The 26,724-nt window shown below is 40.8% G+C and overlaps 1 protein-coding gene across 7 annotated transcripts in view; it reads right to left on the bottom strand.

Annotated features, from left to right (window-relative positions):
• Positions 1-26,724, bottom strand: part of ARHGEF9 (Cdc42 guanine nucleotide exchange factor 9) — a 330,612-nt gene that overhangs the window by 142,001 nt on the left and 161,887 nt on the right. For 6 of the 7 annotated variants that reach the window (XM_059678479.1, XM_059678480.1, XM_059678485.1 and 3 more), the window contains one exon: positions 15,925-16,104. In XM_059678479.1, the coding sequence (XP_059534462.1) occupies positions 15,925-16,104 (180 nt within the window). Of the gene's footprint in view, positions 1-15,924; positions 16,105-19,235; positions 19,373-26,724 lie in introns of those variants that run through there. The other variant, XM_059678484.1, reaches the window with a different exon arrangement.

Below are 26,724 nucleotides of genomic sequence, written 5' to 3'. Positions count from 1 at the left end.
ATTTGGAAACAGCCTAAGTACCCATCAGCATATGAGTGTATTAAAAAATGGTGTTACATTTACACAATGGAATAGTACACTGCTGTAAAAAATGAAGAACTCTTACCATTTGCAACAACATGGATGGATCTGGAGAGCACTATGCTAAGCGGAATAAGCCAGTCAAATAAAAATAAATATCACATGATCTCACTTATTTGTGGAATATAATGAGCAACATAAACTGATGAACAAAAATAGACCCAGAGACAGAGAAGCATTGAATAGACCTCATAGGGAAGGCAGGGGGGCGGGGGGCAAGGAAGAGGTCAACCAAAGGACTTGTATGCACACATATAAACATAACCAATGGACACCGACACTAGGGGTGTGAGGGCATGTGCTGGGGGGTGGGAGTGTTCGGGGAGAGGTCAATGGGAGAAAAAGGAGACATATATGATAGATTAAATGATAAAGAATTAAAAAAAAATAACACATGAGATATCACCTCACACCTGCCAGAATGGCCATCATCAACAAATCAACAAACAGCAATGTTGGCAAAGAAGTAGAGAAAAGGGAACCCTCAAGTGCTGTTGGTAGGAATGCAAACTTGCAGACTAATGCAGCAACTATGCAAAACAGTATGGAGTTTTCTCTAAAAATTAAAAATGGAACTGCCTTATGACCAATCAATTCCACTTCTGGGAATATATCTGAAGAAACCTAAAACACTAATGCGAAACAATACATACACCCCTATGTTCACTGCAGCTTTATTTACAGTAGCCATTATCTGGAAACAGCCATAGTGCCCCTCAATAGATGAGTGGATAAAAAAAGCTGTGGTACATTTACACAATGGAATATTATATTACATGGCCACAAAAAAGAGAAATCTTATCTTTAGTGACAGCATGGATTGACCTAGAGATTATTACGCTAAGTGAAGTAAGTCAGGAAGAGAAAGACAAATACTGTATGATATCACTTACATCTGGAAACTAATGAACAAAATAAACTGATGAACAAAATATAAACAGAGGCATGGATACATGGAACAGACTGACAGCTGGTCAGAGGGAAGGGTGGTTGCAGGGCTGTATGAAATAGGTGAAGTGGTTATGCAAAAAAACCCTAATAGACACAGATAATAGTAGGGTGATTACCAGAGAGAAAGGAGGATGTTGGCAGGTAGAGAAGGATAAATGTGGGATAAATGGTGATGGAAGGAGACCAGACTTTTTATGGTGAACACACAATAAAATGTACAGGTGAGGTATTATAGAAGCATACACTTGAAACTTAAATAATTTTATTAACCACAGTAATCCCAATAAATTCAATAAAAAAAGAAATCAAGTGTTGATAATGACCTGGAGAAAAGGGAACCCTCATGCAACCTTGGTGGGAATGCAGATTGGTACAGCTGCTCTGGAAAAAAGAATGGACGTTCCTAAAAAAAATTAAAAATGGAATATCCTTATAAACCAGGAATTCCACTTCTAGGTATATGTCAAAAAAAAACCCAAAACACTTACTCAAATAATATATACTAGTACACTCCTACGTTCATTGCAGTATGTCTACAATACTAAAAAATGGAAGCAACCCTAGTGCCCATCAATAAATGGGTAGATAAAAAAGCTATGGCACATATATACAATGGAATACCACTCAGCCATAAAAAAAATGTAATCTTACCTTTTGCAATAGCATTCATGGACCTAGAGGGTATTATGCTAAGTGAAATAAGTCAGACAGAGAGAAACAAATACCATATTATTTCATTTATATGTAGAATCTGATGAACAAAACAAATGAACAAAATAGAAACAAACTGCCAGATATAGAGAACAGAGGGGCGGGTTTTTTTGTGGGGGTGAAAAAGATGAAGGGACTAAGAGGTACAAATTGGTAGTTATAGAACAGTCACAGAAATATAGATTACAGTATAAGTAATACAATATCTTATATAATAAAAGCATAATATGCAAATTGACTGAAAGGTGGAATTACCTGTCACTATGACGTGCACTGACCACCAGGGGGCAGATGCTCAATGCAGGAGCTGCCCCTTGGTTGTCAGTGCACTCCCACAGGGGGAGCGCCACTCAGCCAGAAGCCAGGCTGCACCCTCTCGCAGTCCGGGACCCCTTGGGGGATGTCCGCCTGCCAGCTTAGGCCTGCTCTTGCCACCGCTGCTGAGCTCACCAGCCATGAGCCCGGCTTCTGGCTGAGTGGCACTCCCCGGGAGGAGTGATCTTAAGTCAGTAGTCTGACATCCCCTGAGGACTCTCGGACTATGAGATGGTGCAGGCCAGACTGAAGGACCTCCCCCTCCAGTGCATGAATCTCGTGCATCGGGCCTCTAGTAGTCAATAACATTACATAGTGATAACTATGTATGGGGCTGGTTGGGTACGTGAAGCAGTAGGGGGACCACCCTGTAAGGTGCATGATTTTCTAACCACTTTGCTATACATCCAAAACTAATACAGAATAATACTGAATGTAAACTGTAATTGAAAAACATTTTAAAAGATCTATATTTAATAGTATAATTTTTATCCCAAAACTAGATGCCTCTGAGACCAATTGTATTTCCCACTCTACCCCATAGTCTCCTCCTTTTATTGGTTTTCATAGGCCTATCTACTACTTAAACATTGATAGAATTTAGGCTTATAGTAGTCAAGTACTCACAAAAGCAATATTTGATTTAAATATTTAATAATATTTCCAGTAATTATTCTATAACTATTGTGTGCAGGTTCCTGTGCTCTTTGTAGAGCAGGTAACAAACAATGTGTACATGTATAGATAGTAATTGATTCTGCCAGAACCTTTACAAATTCATTTTGTCGTATTTCCTTTGGTTTGCTTTCTGTTTGGACTAAAAGAAAGAGAAGACTTCTAGTTTAGCCATCTAGATACGGAAGTACAAGGCCCTGCCCTCTCTAATTTCATGATGAAAGTTACAGGAAGCGAGAATGCTAAAAGCAAGCTGACCTCATTTCCCAGAAAGCTCACAATATTTGATTAAACATTCAGAAAAACTACTTCAGGAAGATGACCTGACAAAATACTGGCTTTGGGGTCAGATTGTTAGCTTATCTAGACTATGCCATTTACTAGTATACCAGTAGGGTGTCAGTCAATATCTGATCCTGCAGAACTCTACCAGTGACCCAAATCTGGGTTGTTTCTTTTTAGAATTATCTTGTTATATCTGTCTTATATTTATAGTCTCTAGTAATCCCTATCCAGGCTGAGGTATTCTTCTGTGATTACTCAAGTGATATTCCTCTTCCTGAGCTCTGTTCCTATTGAACCACCTTTCCCTAATTGTCCTCTACCTTCCATCTGCTGACATGTGTACAAAGTGTTATGGATTCCAGGGACTAGGGTAAGGAATGTATGGGGAATGACTACTAATGGGTATAGGTTTATTTTGAGGGTGATGAAAAAGTACTGAAACTTTTTTTAGAGAGGTGATGGTTGTACAACATCATAAATGCACTGAGTTGTACACTTTAAAATGAGTTAAATGAAAACATTCATATTATGTATATTTTACCTCAATTTAAAAAAGTTATAGAATATGAGCTAGAAAGGTTCTTGGAGTGTAACTAGTCCAACCCCTCCTTCTTCTAGGGGAGATAATTGGGACCTGGCCAAGAGAAATAATTTGACTAAGGTCATAGAACTTAGGCAAGCAATTTTCCTTCTGTATAAGTTCTCATATTTATTATCAGTCTCTGTAAGATGGGCTCTAGGTCTAATGTACTTCTGTACCTCTTCAGTAGCCACTTGATGATCATGTCTTGTATGAGTGAATTTATAATGAAGCCCTTCATTCTACAGATGAGGAAACCCTTGTTGGTTCACTGCGTACTTCCTGCCTCTGGATTCCTGGTCACCTGGCTCATTGGAACAACTCAATGCTGGACCCACTAATACCAACCTCTTGCCATGGCAACAATGCCACCCTCTGTCTGATGCCTACTGACATTGCACTCTACTTACTGGGTTGGACTTTCCTGTAACATGTGCAGTTGGAAAAGTCTTCAATCATCCCATGCTCTCAGCCTATGCCAACCCACATGGGAAGATGAATTTATAGGACCTAGCTTCAACTCCAGATTATCTGGCCATACCACAATTTCAGAGCTACTGTTGACCCTATATCATATGTAACACTATTATTAAATGTGTCATTAAGACTAAGTAAGCTATGATTAGCTAATATGTAACTGAACGTGGGGATAAATCCATTCCAAACATGGCCCCCAGGCCCAAGCCCCACTGATTAGCAAAGTCAATAACCTCACTACCTTAATCTACACTAATAAAAGAGAAATATGTAAATTGGTCATCACTCTGCTATACCCACCAGCCAATCCAGATGAGTATGGAAATTAACCCAACAAAGATGGCAGGTTAATTTGCATACACAGGCACGGAGCAAAGACTGAAGACTCCAGCCTGAGTGAAGCCTGAAGATGACTGAAGACTGAAGAGGCTTGGCTTCTCCGCTGCGGCTGGACCAAAGGCCTGGGTCCCTGGTGCTGGAAGAAAACCGGTTCCGGCAGCCAGGGGAAGGAAGGCCTATTGTGCTAATCTTCGTGCATCGGGCCTCTAGTAAGATTATAAAAACAACTAAGAGGCTGGACCAATGGGCAGAACTTACAGGTCTATTACTATGTCCCTTTTCCCCAATACATCTTACAAAGAATGTTTTCCAATTCATTCCTGTGTTCCTATGTATAGTATTGCATTCTACCATTTATTTTTTCATAAATGCGGACTAACTGCTAACTGCTGATGTATAAACCAGAAAAGCCAAGAAAGTACATTATCCAAGTACATATTCATCAGGTTCACTAGTTGCAATACCATTCTTATTAGTTTTAAGAGCCTAGCAGTATCAAAGGAGAGGTTCAATAAAAACTTGGTATACCCAGGCCTCCATGCAGCTCACATCCTTATATAAGCAGCTGAATGGGGTAGAACAGAAGCTTTCAATGCCCAAATGGCCTCAGTCTAGCCATATACATGTAGAAGTAGCAGGAAGTTGATACACAGGGACAGGATAAAGGCCTGGAGAACAATAGGGGCTTAGCAGACTTCATCTCAGGCTTCAGAGCTCTGAAGAACTGTGGACAGAGCAGAAGGTCAGTGCATTCCTGGGGGAGAGGGGAAATAAGGATACTACTTATACTATTAACATTGAAAGTTTGTTGCTGGTATCATCAGTATTATGAGTGAGTGCTTTCTGTGTGTCAGAACCTACTATCAATACTTTTCTTGCATACTTCTGTTTAGTTCTCACAACAACTTAATGAGGTAGGTACTATTATCTCATCAAGATGCTGAGTGCAGAAAATACAAGTGACCTGCCCATAGTTACATTGCTAATAAAGGGGAAGGCTCTTATTCTAATCCAGAAATACTATCTTCAGCTAATGCTCTTAGCCATGTACACCATTCCCCTGAGTAGATGCTCCAAAAAGACAAATTTTGGTTCAGCATAAGGACAAAATCTCTCAGAGCTGTCCTAAGCTACAACCTGAGCCACAACCTCTAAAAAGGCAGGAAGCTACACAGCAGTGAAGGTGTAAAGGGAGGGATCTGATGACCACTTGGGAGGCAGGAATATTCTGGAGGGGTTCAAACATCAGCAAGGAGGCTGAACTAGATGACTCCTAAAATCTCCCCAAGCCCTAAAATGCCCTACCTGTGTGAGTCAACAACCACTGCCCATGGAACATTTTAAGAGGGATAAAAACAAAACAAAACAGCCTTTTGGCTGGATCCAATCAAACCAAGTCCAATCAAATACAAACTTAGGCCAGAATGTCCTTCCTTAAGCAAGGGCTCATGGGAAGTCACAGAGAAAAAGACTCATCTTTGCTTTCCCCCCTCCAAATCATTCTCAGGCAAAGGACTGATAACATTTATTTACACTTCAGCATGAATAAGCTAAAGTCAATGCTTTCTTTTCTTCTCTCAAGTGATCTGGATACTAGAGCTAAGTTGTAATTACAAAATCAAAGACTATGACTCCTAATAAAGAGCGTCCTAATAAAGAGGGAGAGTGGGAGAGGCATATACAAGGAGGTAAATCTTGAGCCTGGATATATACACCTCTGGAAGCTTCGTACTCAACAGATATGGGTAGGTTTGGCAGAGATTATAGCCCATGGACAAAGGCAATAGTGTGGTGATAGCCAGAGGGGCGGTGCGGGCTGAGTGGAGATGGGGGAAATGGGGTACATGTGTAATAGTGTCAGCAATAAATAAATAATTAAGTAAATAAATAAGTAAATAAATAAATAAATACATCAATAAAGAAATAGAGCAAACTGTCTCTTAGAATCTGGCTGCCCAAAGAACAGGAGGCCACAGATTTTAAGGTGAGTTGCTTCTTCATGCCACCTCATGTCATCTTCCCTGGTAGGACCTACGGACTGATGCATCATAGGAAAAACCTCACCACCTGGACATGAGGTTTTACCAGTTATTGTGTCAATGTTCTCTCCACCCTCTATTCACCATCTGTAGTGTCCAGTCAAATATTTCTTGACACACTTGGAAGCCCCATCAAACTAATTTAATGTACTATTCTGAGTAGATGAAGGCTGGTAAATAAAAATGGTCCTGGCTCTAGAATCATGGAAGAACCTCAGACTGGTGCAGATAGGGCCTTTAAAAACAACCTGGCCCAACCCCTTGGACTGTCAGCCAAGACAATGAAGCTCAGAAAAGGAAGGGTCCCTGCTTGACATTCCCCAGATAATCAGCAGCAGAGTTGGCCCTTCAAATCTCTATCTAGATCAGGGGTGGGCAAACTTTTTGACTTGAGGGCCACAATGGGTTCTTAAACTGGACCAGGGGGCCGGAACAAAAGCATGGATGGAGTGTTTGTGTGAACTAATATAAATTCAAAGTAAACATCATTACATAAAAGGGTACGGTCATTTTTTTTTTTTTAGTTTTATTCATTTCAAATGGGCCAGATCCGGCCCGCGGGCCGTAGTTTGCCCACAGCTGATCTAGATCAATGTCGCTGCTATATTCACGTTTGCTCTTCCTGCCTGATAATATGACAGATATTTCATTTCTCCATCCCCAGAAGCTCCATAATTCCCTATTCCTCTACAGAGAATGCCACCTGCTCAATACACACAAACTGATCTTTGATATGCCTACATTGCACATTTCCAATACATTGTTCTCTGGTGAACCCTAGAAGTGTCACTAGGCCTCAAAAGACTAGAATAATTTCTGCTCAAAGCTCCCTATTCATTTGCCTCACCTGCCCTCTTAGCATAATCCACCTACCCCTTGGCTCCTCTACTGCAAAAGACTCAGAAAAACTCAGCTTGTGACTAAGATCTCACTAGATCTGAGTTCCAATACTAGTCAAGGAAAGAGGAGGATAGTTAGATTCCCTAAGGACTGGCACAATCAACTGATCAGTACAGCCTACTGTGCTCAGGGAATACCATCCTTATTGGTGGGATCTCACTAAGGCCCTGGCCTACTTTTTCTTTACATTTATCCTCTGGTAGTAAAGAAAATGTTTCTGAAAGGTAAAAGTACCTATATGTATTTAGATCAGGAGGTGTTAGACTCCTTCACTGGCTGGATCTCTAACAGGAATAGTGTATATGAGGCCTGAGCCCTCAGATTCTTTGCCCTGTGTCTCATACCCTAGAGATAGGTAAACCAGCCTTCATGTCATCCAGAAATGACTGCCCTGTGTTTACTTAATATAAGAAGTCCATTCTGGAAACAGAGCTAAAGCAGGAATTGCCAATTTTCTCATTCAATGTCAAGACATCACAAATTAAGGTTCTTCAGATGTGACTCACTTCTGAACACCAAAAGGGAGATCCAAAAGATTCTGAGTATGGTTTCTCTGGTGAACCCCTAACAAGCAGAACAAGATACCTATAAGGAGGACTCTCAAGATGCCAGATACTCTCAGCCCTTTCTACCTAGCTCAAGGAGGTAGTTGCTGTTAAGTGCTGGGCAGTTGTGTTTGTTTAGGATTTAATAAATACTGGCAAGGAGATATTAATAGCACTAGTAACAAGAAGCCCTGAGGAGAAAAATGTTAAGAGGTGTATTCTGACTCATAATAATATCTATACTGATGGAAAAAGAAAAGAATATATACAATTATCATAATTTCCCAAAATGTTATACTTCCCATAAAGCCTCCGAAGCAGACCTCATCTCCAAACACTCTTCCTCTTTTCAAGTCATCAAGACCACCAAAGCAATGTAGACATGATACTAGGGAAGCCCAAGATGATACCTACATGAATCCAGGGATTGGCTATACTAAGAAACATAGGCCCCAGGACACAGATTACAGTCTTCAACTCAGAAAGCCAACCAAGACATTTGATTCATGCTATGGATTAATAGCAAGGCCTTGGAAGGGAAGCTCCACCACCAAGAGAACAATTCAGAGTGTCTTCTACTGGTACCAGTTCATAAATACCATATTCCTAGTAAAAAAACAACAACAACATGTTTCAAGAAATTTGCTTAGACTACAGGCTAAGGGCTAGCAGCTTTACTAAGAAAGCAGTTCAGCCTTTGCTGATAGATGCCAGGTTCTCCGAAGTCCAGGGTGATTTAGTTACAGCCCTGTTTAGAGTGTGGGGTATAAACTATATTACCCTCAAGGTTGCTATTAGTTTGGGAATTCTGAGAGAGACTTATAGGGTCACCTAATTGAATATGGAGGAAATCACCTTGGTCAGGCAAATCTCCTACAATTAGCCAAAAGAAGTACTAAATAATGTCATCCAAAGCATGTGCACAGGCAGAAGCCATTAAGACGCATCATGCAAATGTAAATGAGTACTAATGCCATTTGAAATCATGGTATGGAGGGAAAAAATCTTAGTAATCCATGGAAAAAGGCTCTCCCTGCTAATGTTAGCCTCAACTCACAGATACTGCAATGAGTCACCTCCAGAGCCACAAACAAGACCTTCTACATAAATGGTTAAAGCTAGAGGTCTACTTGAAGCTTTGGTGGATAAACAAGGGCTGGCATATCTGAACTCATCCCAAGAAAGCAAAATACTATTGCCACTAGCTTGGAATCAGAGGTGCATTTTCAAGTGTTAACAGTATTGTTAGCAGCACAAGCATACCCTTTCCTGATTATTCTATAGCACAGAAAGCACAGGATTAAGATTCAGGAGGGGGTAACATCACTTTCTAGGGTGCACAAAGAATCAGTCCCTCCATTGAAATAACCCTTAGCTGACATGACTGACAGGCCCAACCTTTTCAGAATTCTGTACTGTAATCCAAACCTTACAGTAACCAGGGGACTGCTTGATGCAGAAAACTAAGGCTAAAATTTCCTAAGAGAATGTTGAGGCATTTTCCCTATTCCCCAGCAGTTGAGAAAAAGGTGGCCTATATACCTTATGCAGCTTGCTGGTGCCAGTGGGCTAATGACCTTCTTCTTAAAATACTGTGGCTATGTATTTTGACCTATTTGGCCTTGAGGGACAAGCACAGAGGCTGACCTTTGTTTTGTATCCCTACCTCCTTGGGCTCAAGTGGCTTTTGAGGCTGTGACTTCCACTGTTGAAAGATTCAAAGACATATACTTCTCATACCCAACCAAGATAGGGGATGGCATAAGGGGCAAGCAGCAAACAGGCCCAATATCATAGGAGGGGAGAGACTGAGGAAGAAATTTCTTGAAAGAATAGTAACTCAGAAAGGCTACCATGCATACTGAGGAAGTTAAAGTGCAACACACATTCCCTGAGCCAGATGCATACTCAGAGAAAGCATGAGGGGAGTATAGAGTGTAGGTATGCACTTCTGGAGGATCTCTGGGTTATATACAAGCAGGAGAGTAGGAGGTGACTAAGGCAGAATTGTGGGTAACCTGGAGTAGTGTTGAAGGAGTGCCCCAGCTCAGAGCCAAGCTGCAAAGACTAGAAGAGTAGTTTTTTGTTTGTTTATTTGTTTTTATCTTCTTGGTTCTAGATATTTAAAGAAATATTTCTTAGGTCACTAGCTGGACAATGAGACTTCAGTGTTCACAGATGACAAGGAATACAGTCTTTGCAAAATTAGTTTGGAAAAGTTGCTAAACAAATGGAAAAGTGCAGCCCTCAACTACCAACAACAGCATATCCTGGAAGGGGAGAGAATCTGATGTCCAGAGTTATCATACTATAATATTCAAAATGCCCAGTTTTTTAAAAAAAAAAAATTACAAGGCACATAAAGAAACAGAAATTTATGGCTCATTCACAGGAAAAAAACTGACAGAAACCATAACAGAAGTCCAGACATTGTACTTACTAGACAAAGACTTAAAATCAGCTCTCTTAAGTGATATTCATGGGCCTGGGTACAAATCCTATCTTTTTCACTAATTCCTATAAGATAATTAAGTCACTTCTATTCTTTGGGCCTATGTTTGTTTCCTCAGGATTTATACATTGAGGAAGTCAGGCTGATCACTGGTTCCCAATTGGGACCCAGGGGGACAATTTAGCCCTAAAGATGTGTTGTAGTTGTCCTTCACAGTATTTCTTTTTTTAATGTGAATTACTTGTCAATATTTTAAAAATATGGGTATTTTTACATAAAATTCAATTCCTGGCTTTTCTTGAAAATACTGGAATATTTCAACCCACTGGACTTCCCTCCTTCCTATACCTAATCTCACTGATGAGAACCATCCAAGTCTTTTGCTCCCTTTAGATGGGGCATAGATTTCCCAGTTAGACATAGGCCCCCATTTACCCCACTCTCAGACTAATTTACTCTCATAAGTTATCTGTCTTGCCCCTGTAAACAACTAATTCAGTCATTCCTGGCCAAAATGGGTCTTTCCAACTCTAAATCTACTGTGAGCCTTAGGTTTCACACAGGTGAAAAGTGTTCCCCAAGTGCAGTCAAGAAGAGATGCTATGTAATTAAAAGTCAAGTAACACTTTGGAACAGTGGGCTTCCTTATGAACAGAAGAGGTTTATTTTCTGTGACATATGATCTATTCAACTGCAAAAAATGACGATAATGACTTGATTAGCTCATCCTTTCACCCCCCTGCCTCCAGACAGGCCTAAAACCAGATAAATCTAAAATTTGAAGAAACAAAGAATATATATGCTGATGCAATCTGAGCAGGCTCTGACCAAATCCATGCCTTGTCATGCAGGCCTTGCCTACCACTAACAATAACTGGATGTCATGTGTTCATTACACAGCTTGTCTCAAAGTAGAAGCAAGCCCTCTGCAGGCCATAGACCAGAGTCAGAACAAAGGTTCCTTTTTACATGTTAACAAAGTAAAAATGCCTCTATAATTTGGAGTTAGGGCCTATAATTCAAAAGGAGGCTCCACCACAGGGTTGAGTTTTACCATTTGGAGACACAATAATATCCCAACAGTCTGCTCTCAGTTTCCAGGGAGGGAGACCAGGCCAGGAAAGCAGCTGAAGATGTCAATAGCTAGATAAGGAAACTGATATTCAGTAAGCTGTAATTTACTTAACCTGACCAACTGCTAGGAAGGTACATCAACTCCTGCATGGCTCTGGTGAAGATATGTTGTCCCCAGTACAAAAGGGAGAACACACACACACACACATACATGTTATACACATACAAAATAAAATTCTGAACAACTGAGAAGGCAAATATTTGACTGAGTAGAAAAACATGTACCCAGCAATTTCTTGTACAATCGCCAAAATGGTATCACATTTCCTATTTACAGGTATCCAGCGTATCACAGTTTAAAAAGGATTTTCACAAGACTCAATTATCCCCATTTTGCAAGGAGAAAAACTGAGCTTCAATGATGTACAGGAAGCTGCTCAAGCTGCACAACTAGTAACAGAACTGAGATAAGAATCTCAAACTCTACATAGTCTTTAATCTGATTACTATCAGGGCTAGCTTGGACAATACTTCACAAAACACCCTTGATTACTGTTCTAAACCTGGGATGTTCATACAGCAATGAGACTTCTATTTAAGGAATGAAGGTGCCTTGCTAAATTAGTTACAAATTTAGTGTAATGATCTACAAAGGTGTCCAGTTGGTATGGACTTAGGCAAAAGTCTTTTCTTTGCTATATGCTTTTATGTCATATGCCAAATAACCTAGTACTGATGTTCTCCAGGAGCTACTGAATCTCAGCTCAGGGTCAGTCTGGATAAACGAAGTAACTATCCTATAACATGGAGGTATAGCATCCCATGAAATGGCCCATCTGCCTACCAACTATATCACTAATGAGGATTCAATAGGTCAGTGTGATTTATCTCTATGTCCTACCTAGATATGTCAGAACCTGAATACACTTTAGAGAATGCTTTAGAAATGGAGAAAAATAAAAGCCCATGATCATATACCAAATATGTGTAATACAGTTAGCAGTGTTTCTACAATACTATTCTACGCTCAACCAAAAATCAACATAGAGCAGCCATTTTCAACCAGTGGGTCATGGCAAGCACACTAATGTGGTGCAATAATTTTTAAAACAAGCAATACCTGACTATTTAGTCTGGGGAACTGACCTCTTTTCCCTTAAATTGTCAAATTAAAAAATGACAACAGCCAACACAACAATAGCTATCCAGTGTGACTGAATCAAAATTATACCTATTTTTGTCAGACTGGCAAAAAATATAACATATTTTGGTGTACCACAACACTTTAGTAATTAGTTTGTATTGCCATGAGATGAAAAAGGTTTAAAATTACTTATGTAGAGGAATGAAAACAGCAATTTTATTTTAAAATATCTACTAGAAAAGAGGTTCCTTCCATAACCTCCATAATTTAATCCCTTAACTATCATACAATGCTATTAGAAATGTAAACCTACACGTAAACACTAATTCATGAGAACTGAAAGGTCTACCTAGGAGCCAATATTCACATCATTCATACCAACAGCAGCCTACCCAAATTTCCTTTTACTGGCAATACTATAACACCTGGCTCCTAAGTTCCATGATACTTCCCTTTAGCAATCTGAAGACCATTAGAGTATTACTAAAACAAACAAAAAGTTTTATAATAAATAAATCCTCATTCTGAATGCAATCTGATGCAACAGGGAATGCTTAGTTTCTCACAGAATAATCACTGGTATAGTAGAAAGAGTATTAAAACTCTAAGTTATGATTTAGGCTCTGCCATTAAAAATCCTGCTCTATGTTTGTGCTATCTTATGCTATCTCATGCAATAGCAATTAGTCACATATGGCTAACAAACACCTGAAATGTGACTAGTGTGAATAGAGATGTGCTGTAAGTATAGGATACTCACCAGATTTCAAAGACTTAGTAAAATATGTAATTAATAATTTTGTAGTGATAGTGTATTATATTATACTAGAGGCCCTATGCACAAAATTCGTGCAAGAATAGGCCTTCATAGCCCCGACTTCATCCGGAAGGTTGTCCAGAAGGACGTCCAGACAGTCGTTCCACTGTTCAGCCTTTCAGTTGACTTGCATATTATGCTTTTATTATTATAGACATTATATGATAATATTTTGAATAGATTGGATTAAATAAATATATTAAAATTAATTTCACTTTTACCTTTTTTAAAACTTTTTTTTAGTGTGGCTAGTAGAAAAAATTTAATTATATGTGTGGCTTGTATTTGTGTCTCACAATATATTTCTATTGGGCTGTGCTTGTCTAGAACAATGGTTCTCAATATCAAAGATTCTGACTTGACCAGCCTGGAACCTGGGTTTTAGTGTTTATTTGTTTTTTAAACTACTCAAGGGAATAATTTCACTATGTAATTGAGGACCAAAAGACTAGACTCTATATCATGTATTCCTGGGCCAGCCAGGGGTGTTCTTAAACATTAGTATCAGCCCACCCAAGTGGCTGCTTCAACTGTGCTCAGAGGAGCACTCCTCCTGGCCTTGGATGTAGGAGCATCAATGCCAGCTCATTTATATTCTAAAGACTGGCTCTGTCATTTGCCTCCCAGAGCCATCATGCCTTGCTCATTCATTTTTGTCCTGCCCCTTGATGTACTGCTTATTACAAAAATGACATTTCACTAAAAGTGAAATACATTTGGATTTGGGTGACATTGTTACAAGGTGCAATTTAATCCTTCTTTTAAAGAGGGGGAATTGTCATTCTAAGACACACAAGCTGTTTGTGTACAGGGCCTCATGTTAGTTACAAAGGCCCATGGTTATTGATGTGCTCTTTCTGACTACCACTGGGACCAATTCATCAACGAGCAAAGCTGAGCTGGGAAACAGATGGCATTTTAAGACTCTGGTGAAAGATGCCACATACATGGATGAAAAAAAAGATTGGATATTTCATTAGGAGATTCTCAGGTCAGAGGGAATAAGAGGTCACTTTGTCCACCTCTCTGCTTCTGACCAGTGCCCTCACCTAAGTCATTCCAACCAGTTACCGGTGCTTCCTGGGTTTGCACCCTCCAAGAAAGGAGACTTATTCCAACCAATATGGCCAGTCTTGATATATAGATCTTTTTGGATTTAATAAGGGGTTGGTAGTGATGAGGATGAAGATAAAGATGATGATTAAGCAAGTTAGCATTTGTCAAGTAACCACTATATACCAAGCACTGTGCTAGACACTTTACTCACATATGTGGTTTTATTTAATCCTTGTAAAAAGTCTGCTATTCCTATTGTTCAGATCAGGAAATTGGGTCTCAGAGAGGTGAAAAGTCTTACCAAAAGCCATAGAGCTAGAAGGTAATAAAACTGAGGCTGCCTCTCAGTTGTCTGATTCCAAATACCCTGCTCCTTCCTTCATGCCACACAGCTGTCATTCTAATCTTGAGGCCCTTTATTGTCCAAAAGTCAAAGCCACTCTGATCTTTGGTTTGGGTCAGGACTTTAGCCTTATTTTACAGAAGAAATTAACAAAAGGTGATAGGCTGTCGTAAGAATAATGATAAGACATCCTAATATGGCATTGGTAATTTGGTGTCCACAAACTTGTGTGTGTGTGTGTGTGTGTGTATTTTCTCATTCACTATGACATGCCCTGCCAAGACCATTTTGTGGATGGGGAAAATCAGAGCTCATAATTCCCAAAGATCTGATTCAAGCTCTTAACTCTTAAATATGGTCAAAAGCTGAGTCACCAGACCAATGCTCTTCTCCCATAGCATCTTACTAATTGGTGACCCAGAAGAATAAGAAACTACTAAGGAGCCCTCTTCCAATAGTCCCTTTTTTTAAGGGCCACGTTCTTCATGGTACATTGTAAAATGGGCCAAGGCATTTGCTTCCCACTCACAGCACATCTTAGATACCAGCCACTTGAGTCTCTTGCAAAAAGTAAGATTCTAATCAGTAAACTAGAGCCCCTGAGAAAATAGAAAGCCCACACTCATACATTAACAACTGAAGACAATCCTGAGACAATATACAGGTGTGTTCACACTTCCCAAAATGAGAGAAAGGAAGAACAGAAAAGTTAGGAGGAGAAAGGAGGGAGGGGAGAGATGTATAAAAAGAAAGAATGAAAAAGAGGAGGCAAGGACAAAAAGACAGCAGAAAATAAGAGAGGTAAGAAAGTAAAATTCACAGCAATATAGTTAAAATGGTCTTTAAAAACCAACAAGGCCAAAAGGGAAGCAATTTGTATAAAGTCACAGCAGGTAGGAGGCAGAGGCAGTAGGTGGGGATTGTTAAAATAAACAAGAAAAAAAATAAAAAGTTTCAAAATTAGAAAGAAAAAAAAAATTAAAGGAAGCCTAGGTCTTGGGTAGGAGACCACAAAATGAAGTAAAATGTGAGAGGTGCCTCCGTGAGATAAATTATCAGTAGAACAGGGGCTGGTGAGGGGGGAAATCCAGGTGCAGACAGACAAGGAGACAGGAGAGGAGAGTGAAGGCTGACACTCACCCTCACAAAGCTGGCAGGAAACCATCCCTCCTCATCGTCGATCTGGCCCCACCACCAATCCTTGTTGGAAGCATCCAAGACTTTGATGACGTCGCCAGCCTTAAATGCCAACTCCCGGTTGGCCATGGTGACGTGATCCCATACTGCCTCAGCACTAACGATGGAATCTCCAGTGATCAGCTTAGGAGACAAAATGAGAATGTTTTCAGTCCACACAGCTGGCTATCTTACTTGCCCGCTTACCCCATCCATAGAGCTCTACTACTTTATGGGAAAAGTCACATACTAGTGGTGAAGACTGGGGGTAAGAGAGATGGCACTGGAAGTACAAACAGCACTAAACTATAAGGCAAACAATACTGTCAACTCTACATTAGACAGTGAGTGGAATGACCCAGAATGTGAATATGGACTACATATGCCTCATGTTTTTATCCCTACTCATTATCTCCTCCCCCAGTGAAGAAAGAAAGCACCAGTCCATCTTTCCTTGGATCTTCAAGGCAGCTGAAGGTCTGGAATGGGTAGAGAGGCTAAAATCAATCCTAAAACAAGGCTCGAGCACATTTGCTCTAAATTCTCTGCACTCCTCTCCCTTTCCTCCTCTTCATTGTAACTGACCAACTGAGAGTTGGTGGTACATTTTTAACACCACTGTATCCCACCCCCAGAGGTTACAGACCATGGCATTCCTCACATACAATGGACCCCAGTCCTGCAGCCTCCTGGTTGCCACCCACACATGATGCCATCCAGAGAGGTCATGGGTGTGAAAGAATATGGCTTTCTGTGATGACTTGCTCCAAAGAAACTCAACCTTGGCACAGATTCATTCAGTGATTTGTACAACCACCCTGTGATATACATAGATAAGTGTAGGTTGATTTCTGCATTTGATAGATGGCAAAACTGAGCTAGAGGGAAGTTAAGGGGTGAGCTCAGGGTCAACCAGCAAGGCTGGGGTTGTTCACAGACCCTAACACTGGTCATTAAACTTTGTGGTCATTAGGACTGGGCTCCACACAGCAGCAGGCAGATATATATCTCTCTGCCACATGAACACACACATGAACATGTTCACAACACTCATCTAAGCACAATGATGAGGATGGGGTAAGTAAATAGTCTGCCTCTTTCTGGCTACCATCCTGACCACTGTATTATTTGTTCTCTTTTTTTCCCTAACTGTTTCCTGCCAGTATGGGCCATGAGTCTCCCTGGCATTTGCAGAAACAGATTCCAGAATAGAGAACATATGGCCTGTGAGGCAAAGGACTCAAGTACTCTCTCCCCAGAAATGAATAGATGAACATTTCCTCTAGAAGTCACCTTTTTCATCAGTCTGCTTTGAGGGAGGACTAATTTCCCAAGGCAACATGGCTCCTGACAAAACAGTTCAAAGACAACAGAGACAGGATATAGAACATATATCCTGTCACACAGGTCTACCTGCCAACATACCAGCCAGAAAATAACACTATTGGTCAGCTCCTGCCTGGTGCATCCTTCACTGCTCAGGTTTCTAGCTATTGTTCCTTCCAGAGAAGGTAAAGCATCAGGGAGCTCCTCAGCATGAATGTTAGAGAGATTTTCAATAGGATCGTTTATAGCACCACCTTTCAAGTACCTCATGATTTACTGTTTACAAAATGTTTTCAAATCTACTGCATCACTTGATCCTTCCTGAATGAGCTGTTTCCATATTTAAAACAGGTTCAAAGAGGCGGCCTGGTCCTTTGGCCAATCACACAAGTAATAAATTATGGAGTCTTATAACCCATCATACTGGACTACTAATGTTTACTAATTAGCTATACTGAATTCATAGAACTCCATCCATAATATCATAAACCAGATGGCTCCTATTCTTAAAGAACCCAAACAAAGAGAGTTGAACAGCCCCCTTTAAGGATGCTCCTACCTATGAGGAGATTTATTTTTATGTTGAACTTGTTTTTTTTCCAACTACATTAAAAGTCAACTTCTTCTTGTTCTTGCCTCAGTGGAGAATTGCTGATCACTGGCCTCAATAAAATAAATCCTTATAGAGAAGTCTCTGTAAGCATATATAACACCAACTCAGAACATCATGAAGGTTTGTGGTTTAAAGCTACATCCTTGGCTTTTTACCAAGAGTCAAAAGAATATATTAGCATCAGTTACCAACACCCTGCTCAGGATGCTATCTGTGGTGCTGTTTGAGGACCCCTAGGCTCAAATCTGGTTGATTCCACTGTCTGTGCTCTTTTTACAGTGGACTTTTCTTATTAGGGATTCCATGCTTGGTTTTTCCCAGGAGCAGTTGCCTCACTCTTACATCCATTTAGTCCAGTTGACTTGTCTGGGCCCTCAGGTCATATAGGCCAGCTATGCCATGGTCAAGTCAATCCAGTACCCAGTGGCCACAAACCAACGGGCAAACCTATCGTCAAGACCTACTTGGAATCAATGATAGTCAGAACTATACAGCATTTTAAAGATCATCACCCGTCAGCCCTCATTTTATAAATCAGGTATACTATGGCAGATGTGACTTGCTTATGGTCATCTGATGGCCAGCTTTCTGGATCTATTTTTGCTCCAACATAACACCATAGAGGAGGCAGAAAAAATTACCCAGATTTAAGACCTTGCTCTACTTCTTGCTAAAGGTATAATAATAATGATGATAAAATTAGCTGATATAAAGTACTTAATAGGTCAGGCACTATTCTAAGCACTTTACACACCTTAACTCACTTAAGACTCACAACAACACTTTGAGGAAATACTAATATTATTACTATCTTACAGATGAAAAAAAACTAAAGCTCAGAGAGGTTAAATAATTTGCTCACATTTACACAGCCAATAGGTATTGAAGCCATAATTAAAATGCAGACACACTCTAGCTCTAGAGTCTCTGCTCTTATAAATTATGCTGCCACTGGGTCTCAGTGTATTCACCTATTAAATGGGAATAATTCTATATCCCCACTTACTTCGTGAGCTATAAAACACTGAACCAAGAGTTGACAGATGTGTGTTCATATAACGTGAAGAGGATTAATCCAGAAAGAGATGCTAGGTGTATAGGGCACCTGTGCTCTCTAGTCACAACTTTAAGCAGGAGTAAAGTGATACCCCCCTCCCATCCTCTGAGTTCTTTTAAAAGTAAACTAAGTCGGGGCTGGAAATTGGTTTTAAATCTCTTTTTTGTTGTGTACAGGATTGATTTTTAACTTGCTACACTTTTCTCTGATCATCCATTTATCATCCATCTCTCAATCAGTGTAGGGCTCTACTTACTGTGATTCAGCCATAGTCCTTACCTGATGTCAAAGGCCTTTTGAGTACCATCAGTGAATGCCATTCAAGGAGTATGCAGAAGTCATTAAGGGCCAGTAAACCTAGTTTCAATTTCTGGGCTTTGCTACTTTAGAAAGTAGCAGTGACAAAGGGAGGTGAGGAACAGACAAGAAACCGGAGAAACAAACCAAAATAAACTTTTAGCATGTAATTGGAATACAAAAAAGTACAATACCTGCCTCACACGCAGAATTATAGACAGGGTGAACTGAGTGCTGGATGTACAGTGCCTACTACAATGCCTAGTATATGCTGGTCTAGTTCAAGATTTCAGAGGAAGGAAGGATCATATGTGCTTACTGGATTTTAGAAGTGTTGAGGGGCACTTACTATAGGCTTTAAAAATGAGTAAGATTATAAAAGATACAACAGGGAACAGGAAGGGCAGTTGAGACAGAGGAATGACATTAGATAAAGTCTCAGAGGTGAGGACTATGTGAGCTTTGATGACAAATGTAGTGAAGTTTGAAAAGGGCTGGAGAAGGGCAGTTGGGGGTGGAAGGATGGCTGAAAAGGTGGGATGGAGTCTGTCTGAAGGTTCTTAAATCTAGTTTTAGGAAAATGAGGAGGTTAAAATTGATTTGGTGTGTGTGGGGGTGGGGGAGGCAGGGATTCAATCCTAAACATGATAATTAAAACACGAGGAATGCTAGCTTGGGAGAGGGAGAAAGATGACAAATATTCTCTTTAATATGTTGAATTGTAGGTGCCAGCAAGATATGCAGGTAGATTTAAACATCAAGAGAGGTTATAGGAAATAGCTATACAGGTTTAGGAGTCAATGGCCCAGAAGAAATTGTGAAAACCAAGGAATTTTGCCCTGGAAGAAAGTGCTTAGAAAGAAGGCCAGAAACCTAGGGCAACAACAACAATGGGAGGTAAGGATAAGAAGAATATCCAGAGAAATAAAACTAAATAGAGCTGTCACCACATAATTAGAATGCCAAGGAGTACAATCTCACAAAAGCCAAGGTCAAGAGTTCAAGCAGCAGCAGCTGATCAAATTATCAAATGGTACAAAATATAAGAGAGAAAAGCCAAGGCCATTTGGGAGTAGTTAAGTCAGGGGTAAAATGCTTTATTTTTTAAACTGGTTTATATCCCTCCCCCAACCCAAAGCCCAAATTTCCCATCTGTTCCAACCCAACATAAAGCCCAACATAAAGCCAGGAGGTACAATGGGTTACTCCAGGAAGGTACCCAAATGGCTCTGAGCCTTGGGACAGCACTGTTGTGACTTCTAGCAAAATAATTCCCAATCCCTAGGACATTTCAGGTGCAGCACCAAATATAGGTTGGTTTTTGCTCAGACTTGCTAGTGAGTGGGACACACAGTGCTCTGCACTCCCACACCAAAGACACTTTTGGATATGAATAAAAAGATGGGGAGGGAGAAGAGTCATAATATCTATATATATAATAGAGAAATATGCTAATTAACCAGGGCGCCATTAAGGGTCGACCGGACAGGAGCTTGTGCGCGCAGCATCAGGGGTGGGGTGGCAGGGGCCTTCTCACACCTGTGCTGGGGGAGGACCTGATCAGCAGCGGCTTTGGCTGCTTCAAGGGCCAGAGAGGGAGTGGGCGGCACCACATGATTTCCAATCGGGCCCTGTGCTCCTGGTAATTCATAAAGAAGGAATGAGCTCTTCTTTTTTTAAATTGTTTTATTACTTAAAGTATTACAAAGAGTATTACATATGTCTCCTTTTTTTTCTCCCCTTGACCTTCCCCTAGCCTCTCATAACCCCCAGTGTCTTGTGTCCATTGGTTATGCTTATAGGCATGCATACAAGTCCTTCGGTTGATCTCTTACCCACCCCCCTAACCCTCCCCAGCCTTCCTGCTGTAGTTTGACTTATTTAGATTTCCCAAACAATCCTCATTTCAAATATTCTATCCCATTGATTCTAAAAATATATACATATGTTATCAGACACATGAGCCCTGACAATTAACCTGGAAATATGATCACCATACCCTGGAGGCATTCAGAATTTGACCTCTAAGGCTGGTTTCTGATCAACAAGACATGTGTCTACAGCCAACTTGGAGTGGCCAGTGTGCCGTTTTAGGAGGAAGGAAAGAAGACAGGGAAGAAGGGAGAAAGTAAGTAAAACAGGGAGGAAGAAAGAGAAGAAGGGAGAGAGAGAACCATATTCATTGAAAACATGCCAGGCTCTCTTTTCTGATCTCAATCTCTGTAACTGTGTCTAAGGTACGCATCAGCACCCCATTTTTTTGCTGAAGATAACTTGTGAGGTTATCCAAGTAGCTCACAGTCACCCACCAGATAGGTGGTGGAGCAGATTTGAATCTCTAGTCGAACTTGACCTATAGCTTTGCTTTTGCCAATCCTCTACACTTTCTATCAAGAAGGCAGAGGGCTTCCAGCTGGTTTTTCTTTTCAGGGAGACCTGTGAATGGCCTACAGCAGTTCTCAGCCACCTTGAGGGTTTCTTAATACAGACTGCTAGGCCCCATGCGTCCCTGATTTAGTAGGTATGAAGTGGGGCTTGAGAATTGCACTTCAAACCACTTCCCAGGTGCTGCTGGTTAGGGACATTCTAATCTAGGCTTTACCTTGCCTTTTCTGATACCTCATTCTTACCAGTGGTCCCCATGCCACCCCATAAGTTTGGTTCCCTGCCTGTCTATAAGTCCGTTCTCAGTGGTTGGTATATCTGAAATAAAGGATTTGGGGTCATGTAAGGAGCATTCCAAATGCCAGGCCTTACCAATTCAGAAAAAAATCTGAGGTGACAGCCTCTACCCAGTTTTCCAGAGCCATACCACTTGTCTTCCTCTTCTTCTTGCCCTCCAGCTGGACAGTACCAACCCCAAATACTTATTTAATTAGCCTGGGTGGCTGCCAGAAATATGAGAGTTTTAATGGCAAGCAGCAGAAGCTGGAAAGCTTAAAAAAGAAAAATATATATTGTTTTGTGAAGAATAGCAAATGTGCCAATTGCCATGAGAAGTTTCACAGGACAGTGGGGGACATGAGGGGGTTTTGCCTCTCTCTAAGTTATTCTTCAGTTGGTGCCTGCCCCCATCTCCTCAGAAGGTACCTTCTTTCAACAGGTATGCATGGACATAAGCAAAATCCATTCCTTCGTTCCCTTTAAGCACATACGAAATAGGCTGGGGTTTTATGCTCTTCCCTGAATAAACCAGATGTCTTTTAAATACAGCCCCGTAAACAGACTCTATCTTGCCCAAAGTGTTCAAGGAAAACATTTCTGTAAAGGTGTGACCCAGGCTATTAAAACAACTTCTAGGAGTTAACAGGGTATACAACAAAAACTGGCTATTGGAAGAAACTCTGCAAATAACTCACTGAATGACCTTAAGTCTCTTTACCAGTATTAGTTTATCAGTAAAGTTACAGACATGAACCACATAGATGACCTCTCAGGTACCTTCCAGTTCTGGCTTTCTGTTGAGGATAACACTTCAGCTTTGCAAAGACAGAAATGTCATTATAGCAGCTTATTTCTTCTCACCCTCCTACATGCTCCATAGGATGGTTTTACTGTTCTCTGCTCAGGAAAATGAAAACTTGGAGCTGACTAGCCCCCTCCTGGGTCTCACTAAGGCATTGCTAGTGACACATTAAAACACAGGCCAGTTAGAGTGGCTGGGAAACTGAGGAATGGGTTTTCAATGTTGGCCCTTGACTGCCCCATTCAAAAGTCAATGGGGACCTTGGCTCTTTGTTCTCTCCATATAGCTCCTCAGAGAAATCATCTTTTTCATGACATCTGCTCTCAGTCACCTTTAGTCCCATATTTCTAACTGTCTGTTCCACATTTCACTGCATGGCCTGCTATCACTTCCAATAAAATATATGTTAAACTCATCATATGTCACCATTTCCCTTCTAATTTTTCCTGTTTCTGGTAACTCTTCTGGGACTGCTGTGTTCCTTCTCCCACCTCTCTTTCCTGCCCTACCCCCCTCCTTATATGATCCTTTATCTTCATTTCCAATGCCCCATCCTAAGCCTGGCCTTTAAGTTGCCTCCAACCTAGCCTTCCTGCTGCCCACAGGTCTCTCTCCTCCTCAAGCTACTCCTTAGTTATGCATTTTTCAAAACTTCTTTGCTGGTACCACTATCCAGGCTCAAGAAGCTTCAATAACTCCCTATTGTCAATCACTCAAAGCTATCCTTAATCTAGCCCCGCCTGTGGTTCCAACTCTTGTCTTGAACATGTCAGGGACCTTCCACTCTGACCAAACTCAGTCCCTTGCAAAATCAGATGCATTCCTACCTCTGTATCTCTGATAAAGGCATGCCCGTAGCCATGGTTAAATGTAGGGACACTAGAGTTAGGCTGCCTCTTCTTAGCTGTGTGATCTTGGCCCACCCATATGATCATTAATCTCTTCCCTGGTGACTCTAACCTATATCCTTTCTCCTTTTACTTCTTTCACTAATTTATATCTAGATAAGAAGAAAATAAACCAAATGAGAGTTATTCAAATTGTCAACCAAAGTGTTATTGTCCAAACAACCAGAATGTACACTTGTGAACAGTAGATCTAAAACATCGCTTAACCCATAAAACACAGCGTGTTTTTAACATCACTCTAAAGTTCTACAAATTGAGCCCTAAAATCAGGCAAGCTCTGAGGCAGATCACAGCAACAGAGTTAACATGCCTGTAAGATTGCAGCATAGTCTAGGATCTTGTATATATAACATGTACCAGGTGGCCTATGGGCCAATCTATTGTTGGTAGGTTTTATGGCCAGATGACTTTTGGGGTGGGCTGGTTTTTGTGGAAGAGTTGCACAGGTGCTCAATGGTCATCAGGGAAGAGAGAAGAGATGCCAGCTAAAACAAACCCCACTATGAGTATTAAAAGTAAAAATCAAATGAATTGCTTTTTCTTTTCCCTATGACTTTCTTTTCCCAGGCTGGTTTCAGTTTAAATCTGGGTGTTACTATGGTCCGTAACTAAATAATTTCATTTCTAAGCAGAATAATTAATGCATTCAGGTGATGGTGACTATGACTATACTGGAAGGAGGTATGCAAAAATCATCTTTTTCATGACATAATATTTTTCCTAGTTTGGGCATGTGATTTGCGAGTCATTAGGCATTGGCTTCCTTCAGTGTCCCATTACCAGCAATTTTTCACTTTAATGAAATGAAAGATCTACTATTGAGTTCAACCACACTTGAAAGACATTAAATGCAGCTGGACTGGCTTGACATGGAAAGGTGAGTGACAGGTGAGTCTATATGCAGATCAGGCTCAGCAAAAGCAGGACAGACCACCTGATCCAGAGGACAATATGTTTTTAATTTTTTATTAAATACTGTCAATTGACTTTGGTCACAAACCAGCTAACACCTGCCAGGACCTAAAAGCTTGGGAAACCTAGACAAGTGTTGTAAGGTAAGAAGCATCCAATACATTTCTCACTCATTACAGGCTAATAACAAAGGATGACACATCTTTCTATACCTCTTTACAAGGAAGTTTACAAGGTAATCTCAGCTATAATGGTGAACAAACATATCAGGGAAATTGCTTGCTCAGTCTGTACCTGAGCAACGGACTCTTCTGGTATGAAATTTCAGCCACTAGCTCAACATAGTAGACCAAGAAGTTCTGAGATGAGACTCAGCTGCTGCCATAAATTTCATATAGTTAAGAGTTTGTTATTTTTGAGGGAACAAGTCCTTTAGAGAAAAATGCAGCCAAATGAGCCAAGGATTGCATAGACCAGAGAGAAGACATACTAGTATTTCTGGACCACCAACCATGACCCCACATTAGAGCAACTCGCAGGTTGGTCAACATCAGCTTGCATCTCCACATCTTGGAAATAGGAGTTTCTGTTAAGCTATTCTGGGATTTTTTGGCATCATCCAGGTGGCCCTGACCCATCACACAAATTTCTCAATGTGTAGTCCACAGATTTCCTGCTCAAAATCACCCCAGCATTTTTGACAAGCAGTCCAAATGATTATGAATTATGTATCATACGGAAAGTGTCTTAAAATTGCCACAGCTGGAGTTTGAAGTATAAGAATTTCTTCTTACTGCACTGGACCATTCAGAATCCCTGAAACTGTTTCCTGGCTTCATCTTTTTGTGTCAAGTCCCAGGCAGGCTGAGGAATTATAGTAGTTTATCAGGAGGATTTTCCCAGTCTGCCTTGAGAGGCTATCTGAAACTGCTCTGTTTATACCCACTCCTGCCCCCACCCTGACATTTAGCACTAAGGTCCTCAGTGGTCCTAATGGAAAATTTTTGCAGCATCTTTGTATGCAACAATTTAGAAGCCATTTTCTAGAGCTATGTTCAATCTTCCCAAGTCAGCCTCCAGTATTCTAAGAGACAAACTATTAGTAAAACAAAACATAAAATGACTCAGCAATCCTCTCTCCATGAATTGAGTCAGAAGCATGCCATCCCAGTTTGGAGGTTACCCTAACCTATACGTGTCTCTTGAACCAGCTTGGGACCTATCTCCAATATGTTCCTGCCCTGGGCTTCATGGCCTTCTTCTTGGACTTGCTTCGGGTACTAAGTTTCAGGCACCCACTGGGATTTCTTGTTGCTGTCATACTTTGAGAGATGGCAGGAGAAGCCTAGGGGAGAGACAGGGGGCTCAAAGAGTGCCAAATTCCTTAGGTGACTCCATCTTGGGCCCTCTACCTGGGTTCTTGAATTTCTTCCTGTGGTTCCATTGGAACCAGCCCTGGGAGCCTTAGCTTTTCCTGGACTGTTACTTGAAGGCCAGCTTCAAGTTTCCTGGGAAGGGGCGGGGGTGGTGCTTCTTTAGGTTTATAGAAGGGTAGGAGGAGGGGACTAAAACTACATGAAGAATCTGTCTTCCCGTGCCTCCCACATACATAGTTCTGCAGTCATCGACACCACAGCCAGAGGGTGGGTGGGCAAGGCAGACAGAAGAAGGGAAAGTCATTTTTTAAACCATTTGACAGATGTCGTGTTAAAATCTTGTAAGGGAAGGAGGGCTGTAGGTGGGGGGAAGAGCAGAGAAAAAGATAGGTTGGAACTAATAGTTCTCTAAGTTGTCTTTAAATGTGGCCATCTGGTGGTTAGAACAGGAACAGCAATTAGTCAGGGGCACTGACTTGTATCCTGAGAAGAGACAGAAGAAATAAGTATATTTCAATCAACTTAAACCACCTTGAAGTCTACTGAGCATACCCATCTAAGACACAGGCTCACAAAGGCTTTGAGCCTTTGTATAAATGTCCAAAGAGAATGTAATTGTCTCTGGGGAGTCCATACAGACCAAAGAGGAAATCTGTATTTAATCAGAAAGTAGATATTTTCCAATGGCTTATTGATTTCCCTCTGCCTGTTGGCTCACTATGAGAGAAAATACATTTGCCAAGGTACTTAAAAGTGCCTCTGGTCCCTGTCAGCAGTGTTTCCTGTTCAGAGGTGGGACACTGTTGTTC

The sequence above is a fragment of the Myotis daubentonii genome, chromosome X (assembly GCF_963259705.1).
Source record: "Myotis daubentonii chromosome X, mMyoDau2.1, whole genome shotgun sequence".
In the NCBI taxonomy this organism is placed as follows: domain Eukaryota; kingdom Metazoa; phylum Chordata; class Mammalia; order Chiroptera; family Vespertilionidae; genus Myotis; species Myotis daubentonii.
The sequence above is the reverse complement of the archived record's forward strand: the minus strand, read 5'-3'. Positions and strand labels throughout refer to the sequence as shown.